Raw genomic sequence first — 26,797 nt, forward strand, 5'->3', positions numbered from 1 at the left:
ACACACACACACACACACACACACACACACACACACACACACACACAGACATACACAAAAACACACAGAGTCCTTTGAAGAAGTGAGGACTGGCCAAAATGTCCTCACTTTCCAAAAATGTCCTCACTCTGTCGGATAAAAACGTGTTTCGGCCCTCATTCTGTAGCTAGGACAAACACGCACGCACACACACACACACACACACACACACACACACACACACACACACACACACACACAAACTTCCTCCCCCTCCCATGAAAAGTCTCTGACCACTAAACAGAAATGGATACACAAGGAAGTAGGAAAAGAAGAATTTTCTAGCCCATATTTCTCATCAATTCTTATATATTTTACTTTACCTTGTGACATTTAATTATGATCTTTGACAGTTCTCACAACCTGATTAAGGTATCAGGTGTCGGGTGTAAAGTCTAAGTCTGTTTCATAAAAATAAATGGGAATATTTGCTTGAGTTTTTGTTCTCAGCTTACTACGGTGCTAAAGCTTTAAACCAAAGCCCGCAACCATTTCCCCAGATAATCGCCTTGGCCGTGGTTGATCTGACATACTCATCCTTAAAATCTGCTCTGATACAGCCTCTAAAGAGCACCTCCACACTGACTGACCCGATGACACCACCATTTTAAAGCTTAGCTTTCCAGATTCTAGCTTTGGCAGTGATTGATAAGATTGTCTGGTGCCAAAAAAATAACATGTAGGGGTTCTAAAAATAAGAAGTGTTTGCTTTTAAGTTTCCTGTGTTCCCACCAGCCAATTGGTCACAGGAACAATGAGGCAAATATCTTTGTCCAGCGGAAAAGGAGAGAATTTAACGGCATAAGTAACATTTCTGGCCACACTGTGCAGACCTTTGAGAAAAAGATAAATCCCCTCAACCCCACTAGTAACTTCAATGACACACTTAACAGTTTTGACACTCCTACTGAGGAAGGACTGACAGAAATCCTGGTCATATTACTAAGCTGCCCAGCCCTTCTCCTCAGCTAGACTCCTCCATTCCACCTTATTTGATTTGGTAAATGAACATACAGTGTCCTGTTCTGCTCTTTGTTTCTAGATCTTCCATCTTCCACACATCTTTGTCCATGAGTCATATTGCAACATGACTCATAGACTTCATCAAAAAGGCAGCATGAAACACAGATTTGGAGACAATTAAACAGACTGTAAATGTTTGCTAAGGACCGAAGTTTTACATTCTTACACACTAAAGAAGAAGTAACAGAAATAGCAGTCACAGTGAGAGTGACAGTAGTAGTAACGGTAGTGGTTAAGTGCACGCTGAAGCTGCTGTTGGACAAGAAAGTAAGTCAGTCCAGTTTGTTAAGCCACAGAGGATAAAAGCTTGAACTCACTCCCTTCAGTTTGATTTGAAATGAAAGAGCTCAAAGTGGATTTGCCTAAAACTGCAATGCTGGTCATCCCACTCCAAAGTGATTTCTCCACTAATGAGTAAAGACGAGGCTCAACTGATGCAACATTTGCAAACAGTTAGTGAATCTGAAAACCGGGTCTCATTAAATTCTTGCCCACATGGTATGGGTGCACAATGACCATAATAACTATATGTATGTAAAACAGTGACCAGAAAAGAACTATAAATCTTTGGGTGCAGCAATGGGCCAATGATGTGCTTCTCTTGAGACCCTTGCTAATTCAGGGGTCAGAGGTCACTATGGGAGAGCATTTCAGGCCAGAGAAGAGGTCATCATACCCTCCCACCTCAAGTGGCTCAACCACAGCTTAAACAATGAAAATGTGAGGTGGTAACCTTTAATACAGTCAATATTGGTCCTATAAAATCAACATTACATATGCGTTTTGTTGCTACTCATTTCTGCAGCTTGACAGCAAGGTATCAATTCCCTGTGTCTCTGCAGGATTCGGTCAGAGGTGCTGGCTTCAAGACACAAACAAGCATCTTTTTACTGCACTTGGGACCGGCTAAAACAATTTTCCAGACATGATGTTAAATGTTCTGTGGAGACCGCTGCATAAAGAATTCTGCTTTCGACTGCAGCCAGGACCTTCAGAGCTTCTTCGGGGCTTTTAGGACAAGGGCTTGTATGGCCCCTGTGTGGTTTAAACTTATTCAAGCCCCTCCACATAAAGTGATTTATTACTGGGCTATGACACAGAACACAGTGTGCCTGCCCTAATACAAAATCTGCATTACTCCCCGACCTGGAGGCCTATTTAGCTTGGCCATTGAAACTATTTGGCAAACCTCATCAATTGCACATTTAATGAAAAAAAAAAATGGATAAGCCAGAGGCAGATTAGCATACTTAATATAATAATATTTACTGAACAAACAAGTTATTTCTTTAAGAATGGTGACCACTCTGCTCCCCTTGGTATGTTTTCCCCAACCCAATCACCAGAATAAATGTTGGCATTATAAGTTTCTGCAAACCACATTACATTTGTACTTTATTTTGATTATTAAAACTGTATTAAAACTTAACATTTTTTTTCATTTCAACAATGCCGTGGTTAATGTGTGGTTATGTTTAGGCACAACAAAACTTGGTTATGGAAAGGAAAAAGACCATGTTTTGGTGGCACAAACACCGCTGGAAACACAGTGACGGGTCTCTTAAAACAACCTGTTCTGCTGTTAGTCTTGAACAGTGTTCTGCAGCTTAGCATACACCATGCCTTCCCTTCCTGATAACAAAGTTAGCTCATATACTACGTCACTCTAGAAACTAGGATGATATGTATAAATCTTACAAATGTAATGCATCTGTGGTGTGCAGAAACATATAATGCCAACATTTTTTTTCTGGTGACCGGGCTGGTTTTTCCTTAATGAAAATATCCGTTCTAAAACATTATAGCAGGGAATACGAATTCAACACCATCTTTTGATGGTGTAATGATGTAAAAATTTAACTACTACTGATTATGAGTTTGCTGTAGTTGACATTAAATTTAACTCCATTATAGTGCACTGATTACAATACGAGTCGATCAAGACGTAGCACTTGAGCTGCAACACAAGTTTCATGAACATATTTTTTTCTGAATTATTTCTATACTTTACATGAAGTTTCAAAAAGCATAGTATATACCTCGACGTGATGTCAATGTAGTACATATAGCCCAAAGTGGGCATAATATGATAACTAAAATAAATCCTATCCCAATAGCAAAGATGTACTGAAACTCACCAACATGCAGTGTGGATGGAAAAGCAGAAGCCTTGACTTTATGTCCATATAGGCCCAGTCAGTCTGACGCCACATTCTTAAGGAAATTAAATGAAAATGCCACATTTCTGTTAACACTGTTCATTTTCATCTTGGCTTGGAAGTCAAATATGACAGCCCTGAAAAGGTAGCTAACCTCACAGACTTAAAAAGCTCCATTTTGTCAGCAGTTTGAATCATTATATTTTCTTCAAATAGTGTGATTTTGTTAAATGATCCAAATATTCCTTTTGCTACTAACCTTGATCAGCATGAATGTGACAGATGACGTCATCAATTGAGTGCATCCTGAACTAATGCAGAGCACTCTATTCAGCTAGCCTAAACTGATTAAAATAAGATTTTAAAGTTTGTAAAGAACTTTTGCCCTTTAATTTTGCATTTCAGGATGTATATTGTATGGTGATGAGAAAGCCTGAGAGAAAGTGAGAGAGACAGTGAGCGCATGCTGGCACAGAACCGACTCGGTGAGTTGAGTTGCCTTCAGCGTCATCGTTACTCTGGCACTGCTGACACGGACCCACTGGGCCAATTTTTTTTCCTGCTGCGAGTGTGTGTTTGAAAGCAAAAGGATACATTAAAGTGTAAGTAATATGTACTTGTATGTGATTGTGGGAAAGTCCCACAGGACCTCTTGGTCTCTACGCTGTCTGCCTCCGCGACCCGCCACACAGGCTGACAATTTATGCGGCCAACGACAGCTCCCCCTGATCGCGCGCCAGGGCTCAGTGGAGGCAGGCCTCTAGAGCAATGGCAGCGCTACTGGCACTCCATCAAAACCCAGGAAAAATCTCATTAGGACTGCGCCTGGGTGCCTCCTGCTCTGTCCCCCACCCATCGCAAGAAAACACCTTCAGGACTGCAACGTTTGGAGCAGTGGTGCCGACATCAAGTGGGGAGCAACGCACATGAAAGGCCGTTTAGCCAAGTGGGCGAGACAGGCAGAGTGACAGAGACAAGGGAGAATGTGGGAATAGCGGTGATGCTTCTCCAAGTCTGCTTCCCCTGGGCCTTTCAAACGGGAGACGGCTGAGGTCACTGACACTCACATAAAAGCAAAGCAGCACTGGAGAGGGTAAAACAGAGCATTGCAGAAAGTGAGAAATGATTATTCTCACTTTTGCCGCATTCATCACAGCTACACCATGTCCAACATCTGTGAGCATGCATAAATTGATAGGTATAATAGCCCACAGGTAGTATAATAAAGTATACAGGGGCAGTACAAGACATGCGTTAGCTTGTTGTCTTGTACCAGGTGTGTTAAGATACACTAGACTTGTCATTATTTCTTTGTACTTTGTCCCGTAATGTTAGTGCACTTGGCAAATAAAATGATTTTGACAGATTCAGTCTAGCCTGGATAGCAGCCATCAGCTAAAGTTTATGAATTACTAATGGAGAAAACAGCTGTATAGCATGGGAATATTCAAAATCTCTGGTGCTCACACAGCCCCAATGTTGAAAACCGAGAAGTAAAACAACAAAAAACTCTTATTAGTTTTAGAGCTGCAAATTAGCTTATAGGTGTAGTGTTACTCGCAGAGGACCTCGGGAGAGGAAATACCCATCCCTCTCCACCATCCCAAAGAGTAAACTGAGATACACCGGAGGCAGTTTCAAAGGACCGAGCACAACTCTTGGAATCTGGAGCAGTGCCTATCCTGCAATGTGTGGTACGTGTGGTGCTACAGGAGGAAAAGACTTCAAAAAAAAAAAAAACTAAACTAAACGGACCACCACTCATCATCAGACAGCAGTTTAAACCTGTGTCCAGTATTTTTTGCAGTTCTTTACGCTGGAGTGCTCCTCACCTTCCAGCAGCATTTAACAGCCTCATTCAAAGCCCCACGTAGCAGTAAAACATGACGCCCCGAGATGGAGCCAAGATAGAGAGTGTTGATGTGAGGTAGTGAAGCGCTGCACTGCCTCTGAGTGAGGCTTCAAAGGGGATCAGTTTTCACACATGAAATAAAGATCTCAGATAATCATATAGCATAGCAAAGCTGACGCGAGACGGTCCCATTTATGGAGGGAGGGGAGACGAGGCCAATTTTCATACAACACCTACAGACTGAGAGCCATGGCAAATTAATGTCTCTGCGTTTCTCTCTCGCCAAACAAGATAAATCTGTTTCTTTGCAGAAAGACTATCAGTCATCATCACATGATGCATTGAGGTAGTTTCTTGAATTTGCTCCGGTGGAACAGATGCCTGGGTCTTCTTAAATGTCAAAACTTTACAACAAACCAAACGAACGCATAAAAGTGATCTCATGAGCAGCCTGCAGTGCCAAGAGGAAGTCATATCTGCTGTGTTTAACAATGCAATTTTATGGCTTTGATAAGAAACTCAGTGCCTTTCCAGAGGTCACAGACTGTAAATCGTTTGATGTCGAGCCCTTCACATGCACCATTAACAAAACATAAGCTATCTGCTGGATGCTTTTAATCTGAAGCCCCTCACAGTACATTTAGTGCACATGTTTTATTTTTCGGAACAAATATTACACAGCTGAGCTGCATTAGATCACTAGGCAACTAAAATTTCACAATTTAAAGGCTTCATCAGATTGGAAAATTGTCATCAAGTGGCTAAAACTTTCAACTTTAAAACCACATGTAGGCCCCAAATGACCACTAAAGCTTTCTCTTCTGCATCTCAACCACTTTGTTTGCCTTATTTTTTCACCATCTCTAGAGAAAGAGCAATACTTGAGTTGAGTGGACAACGAACCTGGATAAATAATTGGACAAGTAAGCCCTTTAACTCTGCCGACTGAAGAGGGCTAACGTGTAATTTGACGTCTCTGAGGGAACATCAAAGACAGACACCTTCTCTCCAGACTCTGCGGCCCCATGCCTGACACCCCTCAGTCACGGCACACCCACTTCTCTCCCTGCACCCCAGGAAGGAAATTATAGCCACGGAGTTGGGATCCATCACCAGGCAGGTTGGAGGAAGCTGCTCTATGATTAAAGTGTGCATGGTCAGCAACACCAAGACTGGAGGGGTTTGAGGAGGCTGCACATGCCAGAGGGCTTACCGTGTTAACTCTAGTTCACAGCACAGGTCATGCAGAGATTCTCCACACCCACACATAAACACACACACACACACACACCAGAAACACTTTAGTGAGGTTAAAGGAAAAGCCCTGGAGGTGCGGTTCAGTGGAGTTATTCTTCGTGTACTATATATTAAGTCAAATTATACAGTATGTCAGTGTAAATGAACTCTGTGTCACTGCTGGATAAGAGGTTGCAACGACACGTGTCTGTGTAGTGTGTGTACGTTCACGTGGATGTGTGAATTTTTGCACACGTGTTGTTTGCTTTCTAAATGTATTCGTTTTTTGTTGGGGTTTTTTTTTTTTTACAGGACCCACAAGTTCCATGATTTGATGCCTTCCTTTTGTCGAGCGATAGTGCACAGCCACCAGTCATCTCTGCACGTCAGATTAACATTGCAAACACTGCTGGTCACATTACCTCACCCACATCAAAGGCTGCCTCCTGAAAGGCTCAGTGGAATATTAGCAAAGATTTACAGCCTTCATCTCTGCGCTTCAGAAACATGCTGATCTGAAGTAATCTCCCTCCCCCTCTCCCTTTTTGTGTTTTATGTGTGAAGTTGGCCAACACTTTAATGACCCATTTACAAAACTTTTACACCTGCAAAGATAAGCTTTTACAACTCAGCCAGCCCCTCGGGCACTAAACCCTACCTGTTACTCAAGGTAACAGCCTTTATTAGCTTTTGAAAAATATGTAACCACAGCAATTAACATTTATCACACTGTTTATCAAAGCCTTATCGCAGAGAGGAGAAGAGGGAGAGGATACAAGGTGTCAAGATCAAGAGTCTAACTGTATGATCACCCCTACAGCAATCTAGGGACACCTAGATTAGCTGATATCTGATTTCATTTTCTACAAAAACACTGGGCCTCTTTCACAAATATTCTCACTTTTTCTTTTTAATTTGTTTGGAAAAATCAACAAAGACAAAGCTACACATGGTGCGAAAAACTGATGTGGGTGCCAGTAATTAGCAATAGTTTTTAAGCCCTGCAGCTGTGCACACTACCGTAATCTTCAGAATAAATTAGACTAATACTATTACTATTACCACATGGTAATCCTGAGTTGGCTGAACCGACAGTGCTCACAAACAACCAATCACACACGCATTAAAGGAACACTTCACCCCCCAAATGGCCTTTTATTTATCAATGACTCACCCAGTGTTACATTGAATTTGTAAAGAAAACTTTGTTGTTGTTTTATGCATGCCTCCAGTAAACGAAGAATCCAAATATGGAGAAAATTCTTGAAGTAAAGGGAGTGCGCTTTCAATATTAGCAAAACTGTATCAAAACAGGTGTTTACAAACTCTCACACAACTCATGTAGTACAATCCCAGTCTGACTGATCAAGACGTATGCAGAGTGCTTCCCAAACAGACAGGGAACTGAATTGAACTGAACTTATCGATGCTGTCCTTAAAGCCAGACTCCCTTGACCAAAACAGGGATTTTACCTTACTGAACATGGGAGTAGCTGGTCTGCCTCCGCCTCAATCAGTTAGTGTGTTAGTGTTATTGCGCAACTTTGGTGTTTTAAAGGTTTAGTTTGGATTCACAAAAGTCACATAATAACACAAACAATCTAACTGATCGAGGCAGTGGATGACCAGCAGCTCCTGTGTTCAGTGAGGTAAAATCACTGTTTATGTCGATGGAGTCTGGCTTTGAAGAGAGCCCCTTTTACACTGCCAAATTTTCCGCGAATGTTGGGCCATTTTGTCGGCAAGCTGCAAGTGTTTAGACACAGAGCCAGATTGGCAAGTTGATCAGAGGTGCCCAATTTTCCGCCACGTAGGGTAGTCATATTGGCGGAACCTTTTTAGTTTAAAGAGACCGAGGCGGCCTTCCGCAACTGTTGATGACGCTGCACGTGCGAGCCACTGGCGGTGGATAAACAGGAAACACCTGATAGCAGGAATTAGCGAGCAGCTAATAGCAAGAGGGAAACACAAACCTGACAGACACTGTAAAGATGAGCAACTGAGGAGACAAAGAATTGCACGCCCTCCTTGTCCCCGCAATTGAAGAGGCCATTAAACGTCAGATGACGGGGATGGTGAACGGCCAACTTACGACAGAATTGCCGCGGCTTCCCTCCCACGTCACTGTTTATATCACACGCTGAGCTACACATTTTGTTACTTGCTCACGCCCCCCATTGCCTCGAAAAAGGCGCATTCTGTTTAAACAAAAGTAGGTAGGTGGCATTTTGCCGCACTCCCCGATTTTGTATTTATACTTCCAATACTGAAAAAAGACTGATTGGGCTTTCCTGCAAATTTGCACAACTCCTATCTAAAAAGGCCTTTAGATTCAGTTCCCCATCAGAAAAGGCTGTCTGTTTGGGATGTACTAAGCATAGGAATGGATAAATGAGAGTTTGTAAAAGAATGTTTCGATATAGTTTTACTGTTGTTATACCCAGACCCCTTTTTGCTCCAAATCATCAAGCATTTTCCCCATTTTTGGATTCTTCCAAAGGCCTAACATGTGATCAGACAGTGCGCGCAAAGCCACTTCTGTTTTTATCCTCAAGTTTCCTTGGGAGTCAGAGAGTTAATGGGGAATCTGAGCTAGAGGTGAATCCTTAAAACACATTCTCCACCAGCCAATGAACTCCACTTAGGGACCTTGCATTCCCAAGAGGAAGCCATGGTTTGGAAGGGAATGGAGACAGCCTGTCGCTTGGCCTTGATTTACAGGTGGTCTCCGCCTGCCAAGAGTAACAAATCACAACATTATGGCCCTCTGAATTCAGAGTGGAGCTCAGTTCCAAAGAATGGGAAAAAGAGAAGAGAGAGAGTCATTTGCAAAATGACACACCTCATCTCCAAAAGCTTGTGCGGTTAGTACAGCAATAGAATATCTCACCCTTGATAGAGGATATTAGTTTGCTCTGGAACCTTTAACTTCCTTGGCAAAAAGGGCAGAGCAGCCCTGCTGAGGTGACACAAGCTTAGAGAGTGTGTGCACGAGTGTCAATCATTATTGCAAAAATAGGATGGATTATATAATTAAGAAGACCAGTTGGCAACATGCCTGCTGCCTTGCATGGTGTATTTAACAGCGAGTGTGCTACACAGTGTCTAGAGGGTCTTGGTAATTAGTCAAAGCTCTCTTTGAGGAGAGACAGTCCTTCAGTCATCTGGGTGGCTTCAGACGCCAGTCTCAAGTGGTGCAAAGTGTGGGAGGAACAAGGTTTTAGCCAGGAAGTCTACCTCGAGGGCAGCAAGAAAGTGACAGGCACTTAAACCATTAACCACAGCTAAATGAGAAGAAACACCTCTGTTACTTGTCATGTCACTAACTAAAAGAAAATAATAAAATAAGACGTATTCATGCTGAGATCCTTGATGTTTCCACAATATTTAATTGTGCTTACAAAATTCAAAAGATTACATTACCTAAAGAAAAATTTGCTCACTCACTAGTTACCTTAGAGACAAGACGGTATACAAGTCCTCCGGTTTGTAATGTTTTTAATAAAGGACATCCAAGGTAAGAATCAAAGTCTTCTCTTTAATGCATTTATTATCACCTGATCCAGCCAGGACATGTCAGATCGAAAGCTGCAATGCACAAAATAGATAATGTGTTTTGCTCATATTTTGCTATCTGATCTACTGAACCAGTTATGTAAGTTGTCGGGGGTTGCATTGTGAGGGTAATTCTGCAGTTTGGATGCTATCCAGCCACCACACAGAGAAAGAGAAACCAACTCTCGATAAGGAGATGTCATAAAAGCTGATCGCTATAATCAGATCTCTACAATTCCACCAAATGACAGTTGTCAGTAACAGCTGTAACTACCGGTCCATCTTATTTCATTCAAAGCCAGTTACTAAACCTGCGATCACTGCCATTAACTGCAAAGCTCCATGCTTTGGTGGTGGTGGTGATGAAAACCTCTGACGTGTGCATGTTGACCAGATGTAACTGACCTCAACACCAAGGTGGCCATTCTTCCTCTCTGTCTATGCACATACACATACAGTATCTATACACTCTCTCTCGCTTCCCCCCCCTCTCTCTCTCTCTCTCTCTCTCTCACACACACACACACACACACACACACACACACACACACACACAGCATGTTTGGAGCAGACATCCTGCCAGCCACAAGCCACTACCTCTAAACATCCCTCACATCTGACCTTTTAACTGTGGACCTAAAAATCTCTGTAATTACAGAGAGTGTTTCAACTTCGCAAGTAAACATAGCAGCAGAAATAGACACTTCAACTACTATATACAAGTGCACTGGTGCCAGGGGCAGGTTTCTATTCATAGCTGACTGGAATTAGTGGCTTGTGTCACTGCTCACCATAATGAACTTGCAGCGGAGTAAGTTATTCGGTTGCAAACTGCTACCAAATTCGACTACCGATGTTCAGACACACTAACACACAGATACACAAACCAGACACCAGGAGACAATATTTATTAAAAAAAAAAGCTAAGGTAAACTATTTCTATCCATATGGTGTCAACCCTTGAATTCATTCAGTAGGCACTCGCCTGCTGAATGACTCACTGCTCCACTGTATGTCTTAAATGTATGTGAACTAATCAAATCATCTGCATACAGGAAGTAGCACTGATTTATGGTTAATGAAAAGTTAAAAATCATATCCACAAAAATAAATATCAGCAAGGAGAGGGAGAATCAAAGTCAAAGGACAAGACAGAAGCTTATGAAAAGTAGAGTTGACTTCACAGTTGGGATAGATTTTATGCTAATTAGTAACATTATTAGTACAAGCCTATGTCACAGGAGTCCCCAAAGGATTTGTCTAAGGATGCTGTTTTTTCAAACTTGAGCAAGACATTGGGTGGGGGAGTGATGGGTTTGATGGACATGGCAAATGGCTCTTTGGGGAGCACAGGGTTGGCTTGCTTCACTGAGAGTCTACAGGGTGAGGTCCTCTTTAGGTTGCGGCACCTGTGGAGCATAAACACACCAGGGGAGGACAGCTTTCCTTTCAGCGGGGCCACTCCTCTGTTTAGCTTTCCTTCCACCAAAAACATCCCCTAACAGACAATCCAGACCTCCTCCAGCCCTGGCGCCACAGGAAGAGCTGAAGAGCCCTGAAACCTCTGTCTGTGGGAGGCACAATGCTCTCCCAACTCTGTTTACCCAAACCTACTTCCTCCATTTGCTCTACCTCAGGTGGCCTTCGAGCCCTGGTCACCGAGGCATTCAAACACAAGGAGCATAAATACAACAGCAGGGCTCGTGGAGGCTGTGGAGTCCATCACTGGTGTTTCCCTACGATCAGTTTGTAAGAAAAACAAGTGGAAGGGAGTCACGCTGGGACTTTGCGTCTGTTAGCAGTGATAAATGGATTCACATATTATAGTAAACAAATGGGTAATGTGCCTGTGTGCTTCATGGCACATGGGTGTGCATGCACGATACTGTGCATGTGCACACTCTCAGGAGAGCTCGATAGCAGTTTTATGCAGATGTTGATCACGTCCTATTTGAGAGCCACTTTGAGTGCTCAGTCAAATTATTCAGCTCTTACTGCACGGGCCAGAGCGCAACCCGCAGGGGAACCTGATAAACAAACAAGAGAGAATTATTCAGGGTTTAAACACTTAAACACCCACTTCAGCGGAGCCTTTTAAGTGGGTGATTAAAATGGGCAGAGGAGCGCAGCGCCACCACAGGAGCCCCAGTCACCTAGAGTTTCTTCCAGACCCACGCACATACACAGCCCTGTCAAGCCCAAACATATTCTTATAGTCAGAACTATTTAGAATTTTCTTGGGGTACACAAGCACCTACGGTTTTTGCTATTTCCATGTGTATTACTTATTTCTTTCAAGGTCTGAGTAGAAATGCTTTAAGTAAACTGAAACTACAACTGAATCAAATATGACCACTGATTTCTGTTCCTCCCACTCAACACTTTTCCCTCTTCACCCAGTCATTCTGACACGTCATAACAGCAAAAGCACAGGTGTAATCAATAATATTAATTGCTGTGTTACGTTTAGGTGAGTGTGGTCCACGCAGGTTGGCTCACTCTCATGGCTTACTGGGGAGCTTAAAGGGAAATTTCGGTTTATTTCAACCCGTCTCCTATCGTCCTAAATTTGTTTCAAGTCACTAGTGACATAGAAATAATAGTTAGCATGTTAGCTGTTAGCCTAGATACAGCCGTAGCATCAGACCTGTTAAAACGTAATTGAACGGGCATCCTTTCAAGTGCAAAGTTAGTCCACTAAACAAGCTTTTTCTCCACAAAGACCGCCTCATATCGTTAGGATAAATGTCAGAGAACATATAGAAAACAACATGTAAACGTGTTGTCTTACCTTACCGGTGTGCTGCCATGTTTGTTGTTTACCATTTAGCTAAGGCTGCAACCGGTCCCATTCCTTGCAACAGAGGAATTCCTCTTCTGTGGGCATTGGGGTACAGCATTCACAGGTAACGTTACACCACTGAGCTCCAGAGCTAAAGCCTTCCAGCAGCCATTCTTCCTCTGTCGTCCTCTACCTGTTGTGCCTCTCTCTCTCTCTCTCTCTCTCCTCCTCCATTCTTCAATTTCACGAAGCTCTTCCTCAGTGTATTCTGAGGATGCCCGTTCAATTACGTTTTAACAGGTCTGATGCTACGGCTGTATCTAGGCTAACGGCTAACATGCTAACTATTATTTCTATGTCACTAGTCACTTGAGACAAATTTAGGACGATAGGAGATGGGTTGAAATAAACCGAAATTTCCAGCCATTGTCAATGTTAATTGGTTGCCCCCTGTGCTAAATGTAAAAATGCCTTAAGAGAAAATTTTGCACTGTGATAGCTGTGTATGTATATGGTGTCAATCCTACAGGGCATTCTTTATACACAGACAGTATAAAAATTATGGATGTATCTTGGATTTTTGGAGCCAGAAGTGACCATATTTGGACAAGAGAGTGGACCTGTGGAGGAGCGAGGGGTGGATCTGACTCATAGACTGTGGTGACACCTCGCAGACTGCCTGTCACTCAAAGTGGACACCCTCAATTATGCAAATTTTTTAGTATTTTCACTTACATTAAAGCAGGTGAGTTATATAAAAATTCCATTCCCCTTTGTACAGTTATCATGAATGGGGAAATTTGCTATATTGTTTATTCCTGCTGTAAAGTTAGGCATTTTAACATAAAGTCTATTGGTATTGACTTGTTTTTGGCGCCAGCCTTAAATGACCATTCGATGAACTGCAGATTTTGGCACTTCAGCCTTGGCCTTAAATTTTCAACCCCAGAGGTTGCCACTTGGTTTTATGATTTTTTACATTTACCAATGCATGTGTAATGAAAGACCTTCTCTTCACTGAAGTTTGCTATAATAAAAACAGCATGGTAACTAACATGTGGTCTCTCATATTTAAAGATGTGATAGATATTTTGGTTTGGAAATGAGGCTGAAATCACATGACGGTCATATACAGCAGATGAAAACCTATTCTTGAAGTCCTGAAATACTGCCTCTCACATACATTTAACATTTTTACATACGTGCAATAACACAGTCTACTTGAACGTTAAAATCAACATTAATCTATCAAAGGAATTCTATAAAAGGTACGTGCCTCTTTGTAAAAGTCTTTGATCTGCCATATTGGCTTCACGAAACTGGCTATTATCGATCAGCTAAAATGTTCTACACTTTTTTGCTCTCCCTTCTAGATTAATATTTCAAGTCAAACGTGGAAAGGAACACTTTCCCAAAGCTTTTCAAAAGGCATTAGCATGTCTGAGGCATACACACACACATCAAAGGTTGAAGATATGTAAGCATTATGGAAAAGATGATGATGTCAGTTAAATAAACGCTAAATTTAGATGGATTATACGCTCAATGTATGAGACTATACTGCACACCAGACACATGCTTATCAATTGCAAGCCATTTCTGATTCCAATTTCAAAACAAAGGAAAGCCACACATCCTAAAAATCAAACCGTTTCTTAGAATTGTGAAATATACGCCACCCTCAAGTTTGGAACAAAACCCTCCAGCCTAAATGTATCTGTGAAGGGGTGGTGAGAGACACTTTGATCAACAGCTATCCGTTGCTCCAAACTGAGCATATATTTGGGGAAACAAAGCACAATCTCAGCTGCTAATCCCCTGAGATTTAGAGCACATTCCCCCAGAATCCTTTGATCTCTGGAGTGCATCCGGACAGCTGACTCCAGACATACTGCACACTCACATGCACATGCATGAACAGATTTGCAAATACACGAGCGCCATTTCACTCATACCATTAAGATGCCAAATGCATGCTTTTATTCCTAATGGCACCGACAAGTGACGCTTAATCTTTGCTTTTACAAACTATAAACATGTTACTGTGTGTGTCATAGAATTCAGAGACCTGCCTGAACACATTTCATACTGCGATTTGTAGTACAATCAGAAAATGGTATTGGATGAATAATGGCTATCACTAAAGAGAGAGAGATGGAGAGGAGATGCTTTAGCCCAATGAGGAGCAAAGCGGATAAACCTGATCAAATGTCTTCATGCCACCAGGGCTTTTCCTTACTCTAAACCACTGTCATTCTTTCTCTGTAAACCTTTCCAGGCGACACCATTCACAGACACCGAGAGGTATCCGCTTGGCTTTGTCACACAGGAGAATCTCCTCCAGCTTTTAGTAATCTATGTGACATACGATGCCGGATGTGACATTAAAGCCACCTGCATGTTCTTGAACCTCCCAGTCCCCCAGCTACATTGACGTCAGCCCAAGACTTCCACCCCATCTTCTCATGGGAAAATAAAAAAAAAAATCTGAGAGCCCCTCTATGGCCAGGTGCTACCCCTCCTCCCCATAGGCTAAGGCTTTTCTTCTCTTTAGAGTGTGGCTCCAAACTTTTCTCCCAGCCTCTTCAAAGAGCAACAACAGGCCCTTGGTCCCTTGGGAGCACAGAGGGGGTAGAGCCCGGTGGGAGAGGGGCATACGTCACACAGCACGCACAAGAGGCCAGCCGGTGGGAAAAGAAAACGCACAGGGAGAGGACAGAAAGAAGAAGAGAAAGAGGAAGAGGAGTCTGCATTTGAAAGGTGCTTTCAGCTTCTAGACAAGGGCCCTCGCTTTGTGGAAACGACAAGGAGAGAAAAAGCACAACAGTCGAAGCGAAAGACGAAGGGGGCGCAAAACCTGCCATGTCTTTTATCAGACTTGGAGGCTGAGGGAATGCGTTTAAAAGCTTTAGGCCTACTTCCAAAAAAACCTTTCTACTTTCAAAAAAAAGAAAAATCAAAGGGCTGGCAACCGACTGCGAGACAAGGGGGTTGGGGGCAGAAGTTTCACTGTGATTCACTTTTGAGTTGAATTCTGTCGTCAGACGTACCTTTGCTTTTTGTCTATGCTTCCATACAAGTTGATGGAAGCTCAGTTGGAAAAAAGTATAGAAGCTTTGGAATTGTAAGAGCGGCAGCTTGGGAAGACTGGAGGTGGCTTTTACTACACAGAGGATAGGGCTTCAGAGGAGAGGAGGAGCCATCAGTGTCACTACAAACACCTCCCTGCATGGCCCACTTCAAATGCAGTCTCATTTCATCAGCCACAACCATCACAGGGCCACAGGGTAAACGCAAGAAACAGATGGAGGCTAGGAGGGGAGAGAGGAGGAGAGGGGAGAACCAGCAGAGGGGGAGGGGGATTTTGAGAATAGAAAGGGGCAACTTTGCGTAGAATAACCAATAAAATAGATTATTTTTTACATTAAAGCCTTTACAGTCCAAGTGTTTTTCCATGCAATTAATTCACATGTCATTATGTTTCTGAGCTGTTTTTTTGTGCATTCACACAGAACGTGAGTATTTTGCAAAGAGGCGTAATTTTTTTCCAGAACGAGGTTGATCTTTCTGAGCTTTCACACCTCGCATGAAGGCATCAACCAATCATGTTGCACATATACTTATGTGGATGCAGAGGTTCCATTGTCTGAACCAAGACAACAAATTTTATTAGGCCTACTCCTTCCTTTCCTTCATACTCAATCCACTTCTTCTGTTATTACCTTTCACAATAAAAGCCCTAGACAAATACACTGCTTAGCTGTGTACCAGAAGGAATTTAAAAATCACACAGAGCATTTTGCTTGGAGCAAACTCAATAAAATAGCTTACAGTAGCTTAGGCTATACAACAACTTAGCCCAGGGTCTTAGCTCTGGGTCAATAGGATCGCTGTATTCCCCTCTACTCCCCTCTATTTGAATCAAAAACTTTTTTTGAGCAGGTGTTGCAACTGTCCCAAATTGCATCACTGCCAGTATGAATAGTTTTGATACAAAATGATCAAAAATAAGTATTTTGCATTTTCGTGTCATTTATTCATCACACACCCAGTGTGTAAAGGCCTTAACTACCAACATGCTACAAAATAAATGACTTTTCTTTCATCTGCCAAGAGAAGCAACCTAATAAACTACCCAACAGATATTTGAACTTCCACGTCATAAGTCGTGAAAACCCTCCACCCTATCAATGCCTATGTCAGCAACATAATTCTACAGGGTGCCCATGACATATCAGATTTATGGATAGATGTAGACAACATGCAGTACACAGGGGAGAAAGTGTGCCGCGGCTCGCATGACCTGGATCTCATGTGTTGAGACCCACGGAGCCATCTGCCCGCACCACTCACTCACTGTCTGCCACGCTCAAACAAACTTCATCTGACATCTGAATGCAGAACTCATGAATGGGTGTCGGGTCTGCATGGAAATGTCATTAGGCTCTCGAGTGCATCTTTATGTCTCAATCTATCTGTGCGTACTCGACCGCAAATTTCAATTTAAAACCATTAATGAAGACAAACTGCTGATGTGAGAAGCTCTTCAAAACAATGACTTGTATGAAACTAGCATCACTCCTACGGGGAATATGGTTTGGAAAAGATCAGATCAAAAGAATTCCAAGCGTGGACTCCCTACTGTTGACACCCGACCCACATTCTCCTGGACCCTGGTTCAGCTGGGAGGGGGGCTCAAAGAACAGCAGCTATAAATAACTATCTCACCAGGTATTCTATACAATAAAGACAGCTTTTAAAGCTAAGAGAGTTGACTCACATTCTCTCACCTCAGAGGTTAGCTTCTGTTTTTATCTGAAAGCACAGTGGGGTCGACTTTTTGAACTTCTTCTCACAGAGTGTTGAGACTTCTACTACAGTTTAAGCATGTGATACGGTGAACATGTTCTTTACAGAAAGCTTGAGATACAAGATAAAAATACGGATAATTCAAGATCTGAAATCGTTTTGATTAGATGTAATCTTTAAGAGTGTTCACATAAATGCTCTGCAAGTGTTGGGACAATGTCACAATTGAGTAACACTTCTTCAACAGTCATTCAACTCTAATGTGAACAAAAACAGCTGAATTAATAAACCTAGCATCAGCAATGCTGAATGCAATGCTCTGACACATATAGATGTTGTCATTATAATACTTAGCATGGTGCTCACACCACACATGCCAAATGCAAAATTACCATTATTAAGTTTGATGTTTCTTGAGCTTTAGAAAAGCTGCTGACAGCTGCTAAAAGCTAAGACAAGCCGGTGGTACTAAAGCCATGGCGGACACCTTATGGGTCGGTTGGCCTATTGGTTGGTCAATACGTTTGTCTTGTCCGACCAAATCCTTATTCGTCGCACAATTGCTGGTGTTACTTAGGCATGTGTCCACCAGAGCGTTTTTTTCCCAGCTGAAAACACCAGGCGCTCCTCTGAAAATGTCCAGCTAGGAATGCTAAAGCACTTTGGAGGCACTTTTTTTTTTTTTAGCTGAGACACTTTGGTCGCATCTGGCTGCTACAATGTCAACACGGGTTAGAGTACTTACACTGGCCCTTGCTTTGGATGAGGGGACAACTGAAGGACAGAAAGAGAGTAAAAGCCCACCAGTCTATGTGGCCATTTTTCCTCCATTATTGTTGCTACAGTTGGTCTTTGTCCTGACGCTACTCCACTGTGATTGAACAGCTAAGTGACAGTAAAGAGCTCAGCGTTTTACCCAAAGTTGAATATTCTTCAACTCTTGGAAACCAGAAAAAAGCACCGAATGTGCAGCGCTCAGCACCTCATCACACTGCTGGCATTGTAGAATTATGTAAATATGTGACACTCCCATTGCAATGAATTCAATAAATACGCTGGCCTCAGGAAAAAAAAAGTGGACACACAATGCAACCAGTAGCAGATTTAGTTTATCGACTGGTTGAAGAGTAGATAGAATTTTAGTCGACTAAGATTTTTTTTAGTTGACTACAGCCCTAATTAAAGCACACATCCTGTAAACTCTGTCATATCAGAAAAACCTTTACATTTCAGCTGCAGTGAAAATGTGTGTGGGTACAGAAACATAGAACGTCTCCCCTATGCGGTGCAGATGATCAGCACAGTGGCAAGACAACCATGCAACTATAGAATACGCAGCCTGTGTAAGAACTGACAACTTTTTTTTTTCTTTTTTTTTTTTTACTTTTCCTCATTTTACAATTCAGCACTTCCCTGCAGTAGTGGTGGCACCATGGTGAGAGGAAACAGAAAAAAATGCATCCACATTCTCAGTGTGTGTGAACAGACTCAACATGGGATTGTACCATTCAGAAATCAAAGTCTGAACGCCAAAGTCCTCCTTGTGTGAACGATTCTTCCTCCGTGCATTGCTTATTCAAACTGTGACTTTATAAAAGTGTAGAAATATATTCTATAACAGTCAAAATACAGAGAGAGCAAGAAGCAGACAAATTGTTTAAACTTGAAAATTAAATATTAAAGATTTTGGATGCACTTTATAATCACAAAACAAAAGGGGAAAGCACCCAAATACGTACTGATGGTGGAAACACCTTTCTTCTTTTATTCATTTTCCCTCTGAGCTATAAAAGCCATTAGGCACCCAGACTTGAATTATTTATACAAACTGAGCTCCACTAACTCCAGTTTTTTTTAAAAACATCCAGCCCTTTCAGCAGGAACTCCTGGTCCGTCCTGGGCCAAAACTTCACACACCACTGTTGTTAGGAAAAGCAGTGCATGGATATTACAAGGAACAAAATAATGAATGTTTGTTTTTCTGGTAATAATGTTTGGTAATTGCATGGTAATAATGTGGTTTTAAATGCCTAAATGGCCCGAAGCGTACGAGGCCCACTCAACACATAAGCAACCATGTAAATGGCATAGCTTTTCTGCTGCGGCGGCGTCTCATGCTTTAGAAAATAAACATAGTTTCAGGTGTTTCTCATAGAGCCAATCTCCAAAGAAAGGCCTGGAGACACAGAGCCTGCAGCGAGTGGGTTCCTGTTACTATATGAAGCCGTTTATTGCAGCTTTGGGCACGTCAGGATTAGCAACTTTGACACCATGTGGGTGCAACATGTAAAGCCAGTTCCACTCGTACCTCATTCAATCCCTAGCAGGTCACACTTAACTGACATCTATAAAGGGACTACTGCCTCTCTCATCCCTATCCCACTGGGCATTGCAAAGCTATCAGAAACACCTTGCAGCAGAAGACAAAACAGTGGTGGACTTTGGACCTAACTTAGGCATGAAGAATGAGCAGATATTTCTGTTGCCTAAAACTTCCTCAAGTTTGATGTTTGCCTTCTCCTCACCAGCATACAAACACATCCTCATACCACAGCTCTTTTTTTTCAAGAATCCAACCCAGCATGTGCAGTTGTGTCTTGCTTGCACGATCGTCACTTTAAATGCACGGTATAACATGACCTTTACAGGAGATCTGCAGCATGCTGTGTGAGTAAAAGTCATAAAAAGCAAATGAGAAAGGAGAAAGGAAAATAACATTTGCTATTTCACCATGCAGCTACATGCTAATGATGATAGGATTCTAGTTTTTCAAACTGGCAACTAAAGGAACTTCCAAGCATTTTAAAGAAAAGCATGCCAAACAACACCACACGAGAATACATGCTCTAATGTGTTAAAATGCAAGAGATCCTGGATTCTGGGCTGCATTTAACGAAAAGATGCATTCCTGCTCAAAGTGTCTGGATTGTGGGTGGAAGAACTGATTTCCCTTTTTTTTCTTGATGGGCTCCCAATTCCTCAAACATGCTGCCTTTGAGGAAGGCCTCGCTAACCAAAGAGGCTTAAGGCTCCTCTGAAGCAATTCCAAAGGATTTCCCCACTTGACAACAACAGCACAGTGTTTACGGCAATGCCAAAATACAAAACAAGCATGACCTCCAACATTTCTCCCCAGCCTTTACAATCCACACTTGTCACCAGACTGTCACACAGAAATGCTTTCAACTCAGGCTTGATCTATTGTTCCCTTAAAAAAAGCCTGGGATCAGTGCATAGGATGGCACCAACATTTGTTCCCTACATGAGTGGATGAGATGTCTACCAAAGGAGTGGTGACAAAACAGAAAAACAACGGTAAGACTAGATGGTTTTTGCCTTGTGTGTGTGTGAATTTTCAACTTTACGTGCAGCAGTGATTGGCAAAAATCTCCCTGTGTGACATCTGCAACATCTAACTCACATGAATATTAAAAGTTTTCCCACAAACAAAGCTTTGAGAAAGTTTGTCAGCACTTTGAAGAGTGTGACAGACATAACCTGGAGACCAAGTGTAGCCTCCTACAGAAGATAAGGTGACAAGCCTTAATGCGTATACTTGAATAAAACACCTCGTCCTAATTACGTGAATTGCGCACAAGCACCGCGAGGACACCATTTAACAAGCCTCCGTTCCGCTACTACTTCACCCCAACTACGTGAACCTCGTGGACAGACTCGTACTCACCCGTGTAGTCAAACCGCAGTTATTCTTGTGGTGACAGTCCTGTTGCTCGAGGCGAGAGCTCGTGCAATAGTATTTCTGCTTCACAAGCCAGTCGTCGATTCCCTTTCTCGCCAAACAGGCATTGACTACAAAACTGTCGCCTGAAACAAAGAAGCGCATTATTAGCAGCTACAAAGAGTCATGTCCTCGCGCTGCACTCATGTTTTCCATAAGCGGTCCATCTTCAAAGAGTCGGACACTTGGCTGTAACGCTGCTCTAACGAGCTGAGACAGCTCACTCTGGAAATTGTTTCTGCTGCTGTTCACAAACTGACCGAAATATCAGACTTTATCATAAACCATAAGGAAAATAAAAAAATAAGCGCGCTTACCTTCTGGACTCTCCCTCGGTTTACAAATAGCGGCTTGAGAGAAAGAAAGTCAGAAGACAATGAATAGTGTTACTCGAAAGTCTCGCAGCACCACAAGAACTATAGCTGTGATTTTTCTGAGGAGAAAGGAGCCTTACCATGTTTCGAGTGCAGTTTACCCATTTCTATGCATCGAGTTGGAGTTGAAAACCATCAGAAGAATATAATCCAGAGACAGAAAAAAGAAACCGGCTGTGATATCCAGACAGAGGAGCGTCCGTGGAGACCGAGGGCAGACTGCGCTCAGTACAGGACCGTATGACTGGAGAGCCAAGCGAGTCTTTGATCCAGAGCGCCGCCGCTGACAAGGCACACGCAGCAGAATACACGACTTCCGGCCAGCACTTTCAGAATAAAAGACTTAATTGACGGGACAGCCTTAGCGAAACAAAAATACAGATGAGATGTAGCCAACTACTATTAAGTCTTGAAAAGAAACAAGTAGCCTATATCATAGCTATGATAGCCCTGGAAATTATAAATCATAAAACCAGAGAAACATTGTTCAGTGAGCCTTGATGTTTTTTGTTGCGAAGTTCATTTACCGTAAACTTAGGCAAGTTGCAGTTAAACCATCTGCTTAAATCAGCCGTTTCAGAAACAACTCCACAGCAGTCAATTTCGTTTTTATGTCATTTTTTTTATTATGACAATTAATGTTATGACTTCCGGTGTTGGTTGACTTTTTCTGTCTGACTTGACGCAGCTCGCTCAGCTGTCTCTTCAAAGCGCAGATGGAGCGTCAAGAAGACCTTAATTTCAGTCGCCGACATATCAGTATTTACACCTCACCCACATTGGAAACAAGTACATGTGAAGACACTTATTGTTGTCTGTGGTTCCCACAACTGAGGTCTGTGGGCTTTCCGAGGTTTGCTGCAGGGGTCCCAGAACATTAACAGATCCGGGACCAACCACCTCAACTCAAATAAGACAAAATCACTACATGCAGTTTGCAACATTTTAAATGAGAGCAAATAAAATTAGCAAAACGAGAGAGTTTGCCTCATTGGAGCAGCATTGATTATTCTTCTTTAATTGATTAAATTACCTACATGTAACACCACAAAGTAGCCTATTAGTGACAATATATTTTCTATAATTAATTATGAATGAACATCCTTGATAGAGCATGCCAGCATAGGATTAAATGACTGTGTGGATCCTCTCTTGACCTATAAAGTTTCCCATTTTTGTGATAAATCGCACCAACAAAAATCCTCTCAGATGAGCTTCCTGGGGATAAAATCATTATCACACTGGGTGCTGTGGTCAGCGTGTGTCTGTCTGTTTGGGGTCTTTGACATGAGAATAAGGTTTAGGAATCAGAGTCTTATTAGACTGAGGCAGCAGATGAAAGCGGGCTAAGATTCTTTTGAAGTCTTCAATTATATAATAAAAGACAGAAGCCACTGTGCCATGTGTCATGCCACGCTGCAAGTGGCTCAGTGCGACAGTAATTCATACACACTTTGGGCATCATCATGTGAGGAAGCGTTGGTAAAGGTTCAGAAATGCTACAGAGAAACCACATCACTGTTTAATAGTTAGCAATGCATGATCCAAACATGAATCAAGTTTAAGAATTGTGCATGCATTCTTTTTTCCAGTCTTTCATCTGTGACTGCTGATTGATCCCAGAATAGCTATATTGTTCTTTCTCACTGAAATGCAGTGAAAACCAACCCTAAAAGAGAAATTATTCATGCCATGATTAGGGGGAAATGCATATTAAAAAGTGTATCAGTACTATCTTTATACATTTCTTGCCCTCTGTTTTTGTGGATATAAGAGGAAGACTAACTTTGATTCATAATGTGTTTCCTTGAGCATTTACACACAAAGAATCTCAATTTCACAGTAGCACTAGATATGAAAATGAAATATTGGTTATAAATAACATAGGGTTTGCTGCAGCATTTCCAGAAGGTTTTTTGTGTTTGTGCATTATGTGTATAAAGTGTCATGTGTTTTTAAATTTCGAATAATCAAATAAATCACCCAAAATGAAGTGTCCTTGATGTACTGTAATTAGATTTTATAATATAACAGCACATGTTTCACATTTCAGTGCATCAAATAGTGCATCTTCAAAAACAGTCACTTAAGTACATTTGAATAACACACTTAGCAACAAATTGTCATCAAAAAGGTTTTCTGAGGGCTGTCAGCCAGTGCAGCTTGGTGGGTGTTTTTGTGTTATCAATCAAGCTGCAAAAAAACACGCCATGTTTTTCAAATGCTGGGTGTCTAATTTTAGATCAAAACTCCTCTGTTGTCATTTCTGTGTCATGGTGTATTTTTCCTTTTGAGTCTAAAAACAGCAGATTAAAATCTTTGGGGAGACTTTGTTCAGTTTTAGGACATAATCTCAAAACTCAACATCTGTAAAAGCAAACAGACTTGTTGAGGAGCTGCTTCAATGACAAAATGGCTACCACATGGTTGGGTGGTATGGCCTCTAATGTTGAAGTTTACAGGCCTGGTTTGGCATCCAGACAGCAGTTAAACATCCGTATAAGACACAGCAGCAATTTGCCGTCATAGAGCCTTGTGAGATTTCTGCACATGGGCGCAGGAAGGTGGGTGCTGAGGGTGCTGAAGCACCTCCTATTGACAAGGGGTGGAACAACAGTCTGTAAATAGTTATGGGCTATTAGACCATGATTTATGGGCTATTGAAACATTTGTTTTAAATTTTGAAGAGTATATGATAAGAGGCCTGTCAGAAAATAAAAGAAATATGTTCAATGTGTTCAAATTTTGCAAATTAAGATCAGCAGCAGATCAAAGTGTGACCATCAGGGTCAGCTAAATTTGCAGTAGTGAACCAGCTGAGACAACCAGAAAGTTGCCAGGACAGTTTTGCACCTGCTTTTCATATTCATAAAATATCTTGGAAGCAAGGGACTTCCACTGCAGGGGCATTGCAGTCAGGATGGAGTTTTAAAGCAGCTAATGATGGTACAGACGACGAATGGATAGATGATGTGCCTAGGGAGCATGAGTGGCTTCAGCAAAGAGAAAACTGGATGTCCGACTCCATTAAAAATAAGATAATAGAAATTTTGTCACATTCAATCCAGATCGAAATTGCGTCTAAAGCAACGGAGCACAGGTTCCACCAACTGATGTTTTTCTGTATCTCCTCAGTAAGTGTGTGCACGTACATAGTCATACATGCACATTTATATTGTGCAGCACCCCTCAGCGAAAATATAGCCTTACAATTGCTCTCTGCATGGACAGTCACACAGACCTGAGCTGATGTGCAATTGTGACAAGGTAACGTTTGGAACTTTTATACTTTCTGCGAGTTTCGCCTTGTGGTAAATCAATATTCTCCCAACTGTGGGGGGCAGCATATCAAAAACTCGCGTCCATTTCCTCTGCTCAGGGACAGGTGAAAACCCATCGCACAGGGCCCCAGCAAAGGGGCATGTCTGATGATGTGATGTGACTTCATCTGTGTGGACACTTGCTACCCTTGCAAATGTGTCAAGCATAAATCAATGTTGAGTTCTCTTCCATGGTAGAAAAAAAAGCACCAATATTCTCCTATAAACTCCTACAGTATAAGTGCTCATGTCTCTGGAATTACCACTGGAGGGAAATTTGCTAGCCAGCACTGAAAAAACACTCAGAAAACACAAAAGGCAGAATCCATCAATGTGTTGCGGTATCTTTGTGAGTATTTCATTTGGTTCTATCAACAATCTCTAACCACACCAGAAACTTGTAGGAGAACACACAAGTAGCCCATGCTGACCAATCACAATTCTTGCAGTCCCCATGCTGTCTCTGTGGCCGAAGTAGCCCTGACATGTACATTTTTGTTATGGTGTAGCCTACAGCACTGATAAGGAGCCTGTACATATAAACCATAAGCTGTGCAACACCTTAACGCACAGCTATAAATCCAGCTCTAGCAGTCATGGAGTTTAGTACATCACCTACCTGCAGGAGAAGTCCTATAAATTCCTGCACATAGTTAAGCAGCTAATAGCCAAAGGTGACATATGCAAATATAACTGAGTTGGGATGATTTCTCGAGAAGTCAAGATCAAAAATGTAATCTGGCCTCAATTTTCAGTGGAGGATTTTCACATCTTTGGGGATGTGACTATACACTGGACATATGTCTCTAATGCAGCCCTCCAGTTGCATTTCTACTAAACAGTGGTTTCCGCATCCTGACTCTATCATCACATGTTGTACCAAGAGGAATCAGACTCCCCTTTGAACTAGTCTGCCACAGACACACAGATGAGCTTGTTATTATAGCAACTCGCCTGAATTTGCTGGGAAAGAAGGCCTGTCCCTCTGACACACTTCCTGTCCTTTGAAGAGGCCAACGGAGAGATGGCTTTGCGGGCCCTATTTCCAAGCTTCGCCTTTGATGCCTGCGAGAGAGGAGGTGGCGGGGGTTTAAAGCTAAAGTTCCATCTCATGGACGTGAGCCCCCAAACCTCCAATCAATCCCCATTATGGTGGGATGCAATTATTTTAGCTTGACACCTCATCAAATTAGAGAATAAATGAAGTAAATATTTGGCTCTTATTGAGGCATTCGTCAAATCCAGTGGAAATGTGTCTCCTGAATTCAGTTGAGCTTCTTCTTTTATGGCGGAAAAGCTTTACAGAACAAAAGCTAAATTCTTTAGATACCTGCCTGATTGATGTAGGTATTTATTGACCTGAGGGAGCTCCTACCTTGGTGGCCAACTCCGGCTCATTCCACCATAAAACTCAGCATTCTCCCTGGAAACAGGCATAATGGGGGGCTTTCAGGCGGCCAGATTGGGGGGGATCTAATGGTTTGTCTGTGTTTATGTCCTTGTAACAATGTTAGGGGCCTGATGCCTGGAGAGCCCACCGGAGGGAATGCTGCCTGGTGGTGAGGAGGGGGATGTGAGGCATATAGCGGGAGAGAGGAGCAGCTGCTGGGCGCTTAAAGCTCAAACATGTGACTGTTGCCTTTATCTTGAGGAACAAAAGGGCATAGATGTTATAAAGGGCAGAAGACAATCGTGACTGAAGTACAGTGTTGATTCCTGCAGCGGTGGTGACTCAGCCCATTGTGGTGGCCCAGCGTGTGATGTGTCAGGCGAAGGGTCTGCAAGGAGGGAAAGACAGCCTGGCATGCGTTGGTCATTCTGAATACTGGGAGCAATGGAAATAGCCTGGATTCACAAGGTCCTTGGACACATTGTTGTATTTTGAGCTTTTACACAAACACCTTGTTGC

General features: G+C 42.3%; 1 protein-coding gene across 2 annotated transcripts in view; it reads right to left on the reverse strand.

Annotated features, from left to right (window-relative positions):
• The window catches only part of nkd1 (NKD inhibitor of WNT signaling pathway 1), a 44,641-nt gene extending 22,822 nt beyond the window's left edge, over window positions 1-21,819 (reverse strand). For both annotated transcript variants that reach the window (XR_007570150.1, XM_050047349.1), the window contains exons 1-3: window positions 21,649-21,819; window positions 21,512-21,544; window positions 21,141-21,280 (exon numbers count right to left, since the gene is read on the reverse strand). Coding sequence is in view for 1 of the 2 variants with exons in the window: in XM_050047349.1 (XP_049903306.1) it covers window positions 21,141-21,280; window positions 21,512-21,544; window positions 21,649-21,673 (198 nt within the window). In the remaining variant the exon portion in view is untranslated. The remainder of the gene's footprint in view (window positions 1-21,140; window positions 21,281-21,511; window positions 21,545-21,648) is intronic.
• Between the last annotated feature and the right edge of the window lie 4,978 nt (window positions 21,820-26,797).

Source organism: Epinephelus moara, chromosome 1 (genome assembly GCF_006386435.1).
Source record: "Epinephelus moara isolate mb chromosome 1, YSFRI_EMoa_1.0, whole genome shotgun sequence".
Classification (NCBI taxonomy): domain Eukaryota; kingdom Metazoa; phylum Chordata; class Actinopteri; order Perciformes; family Serranidae; genus Epinephelus; species Epinephelus moara.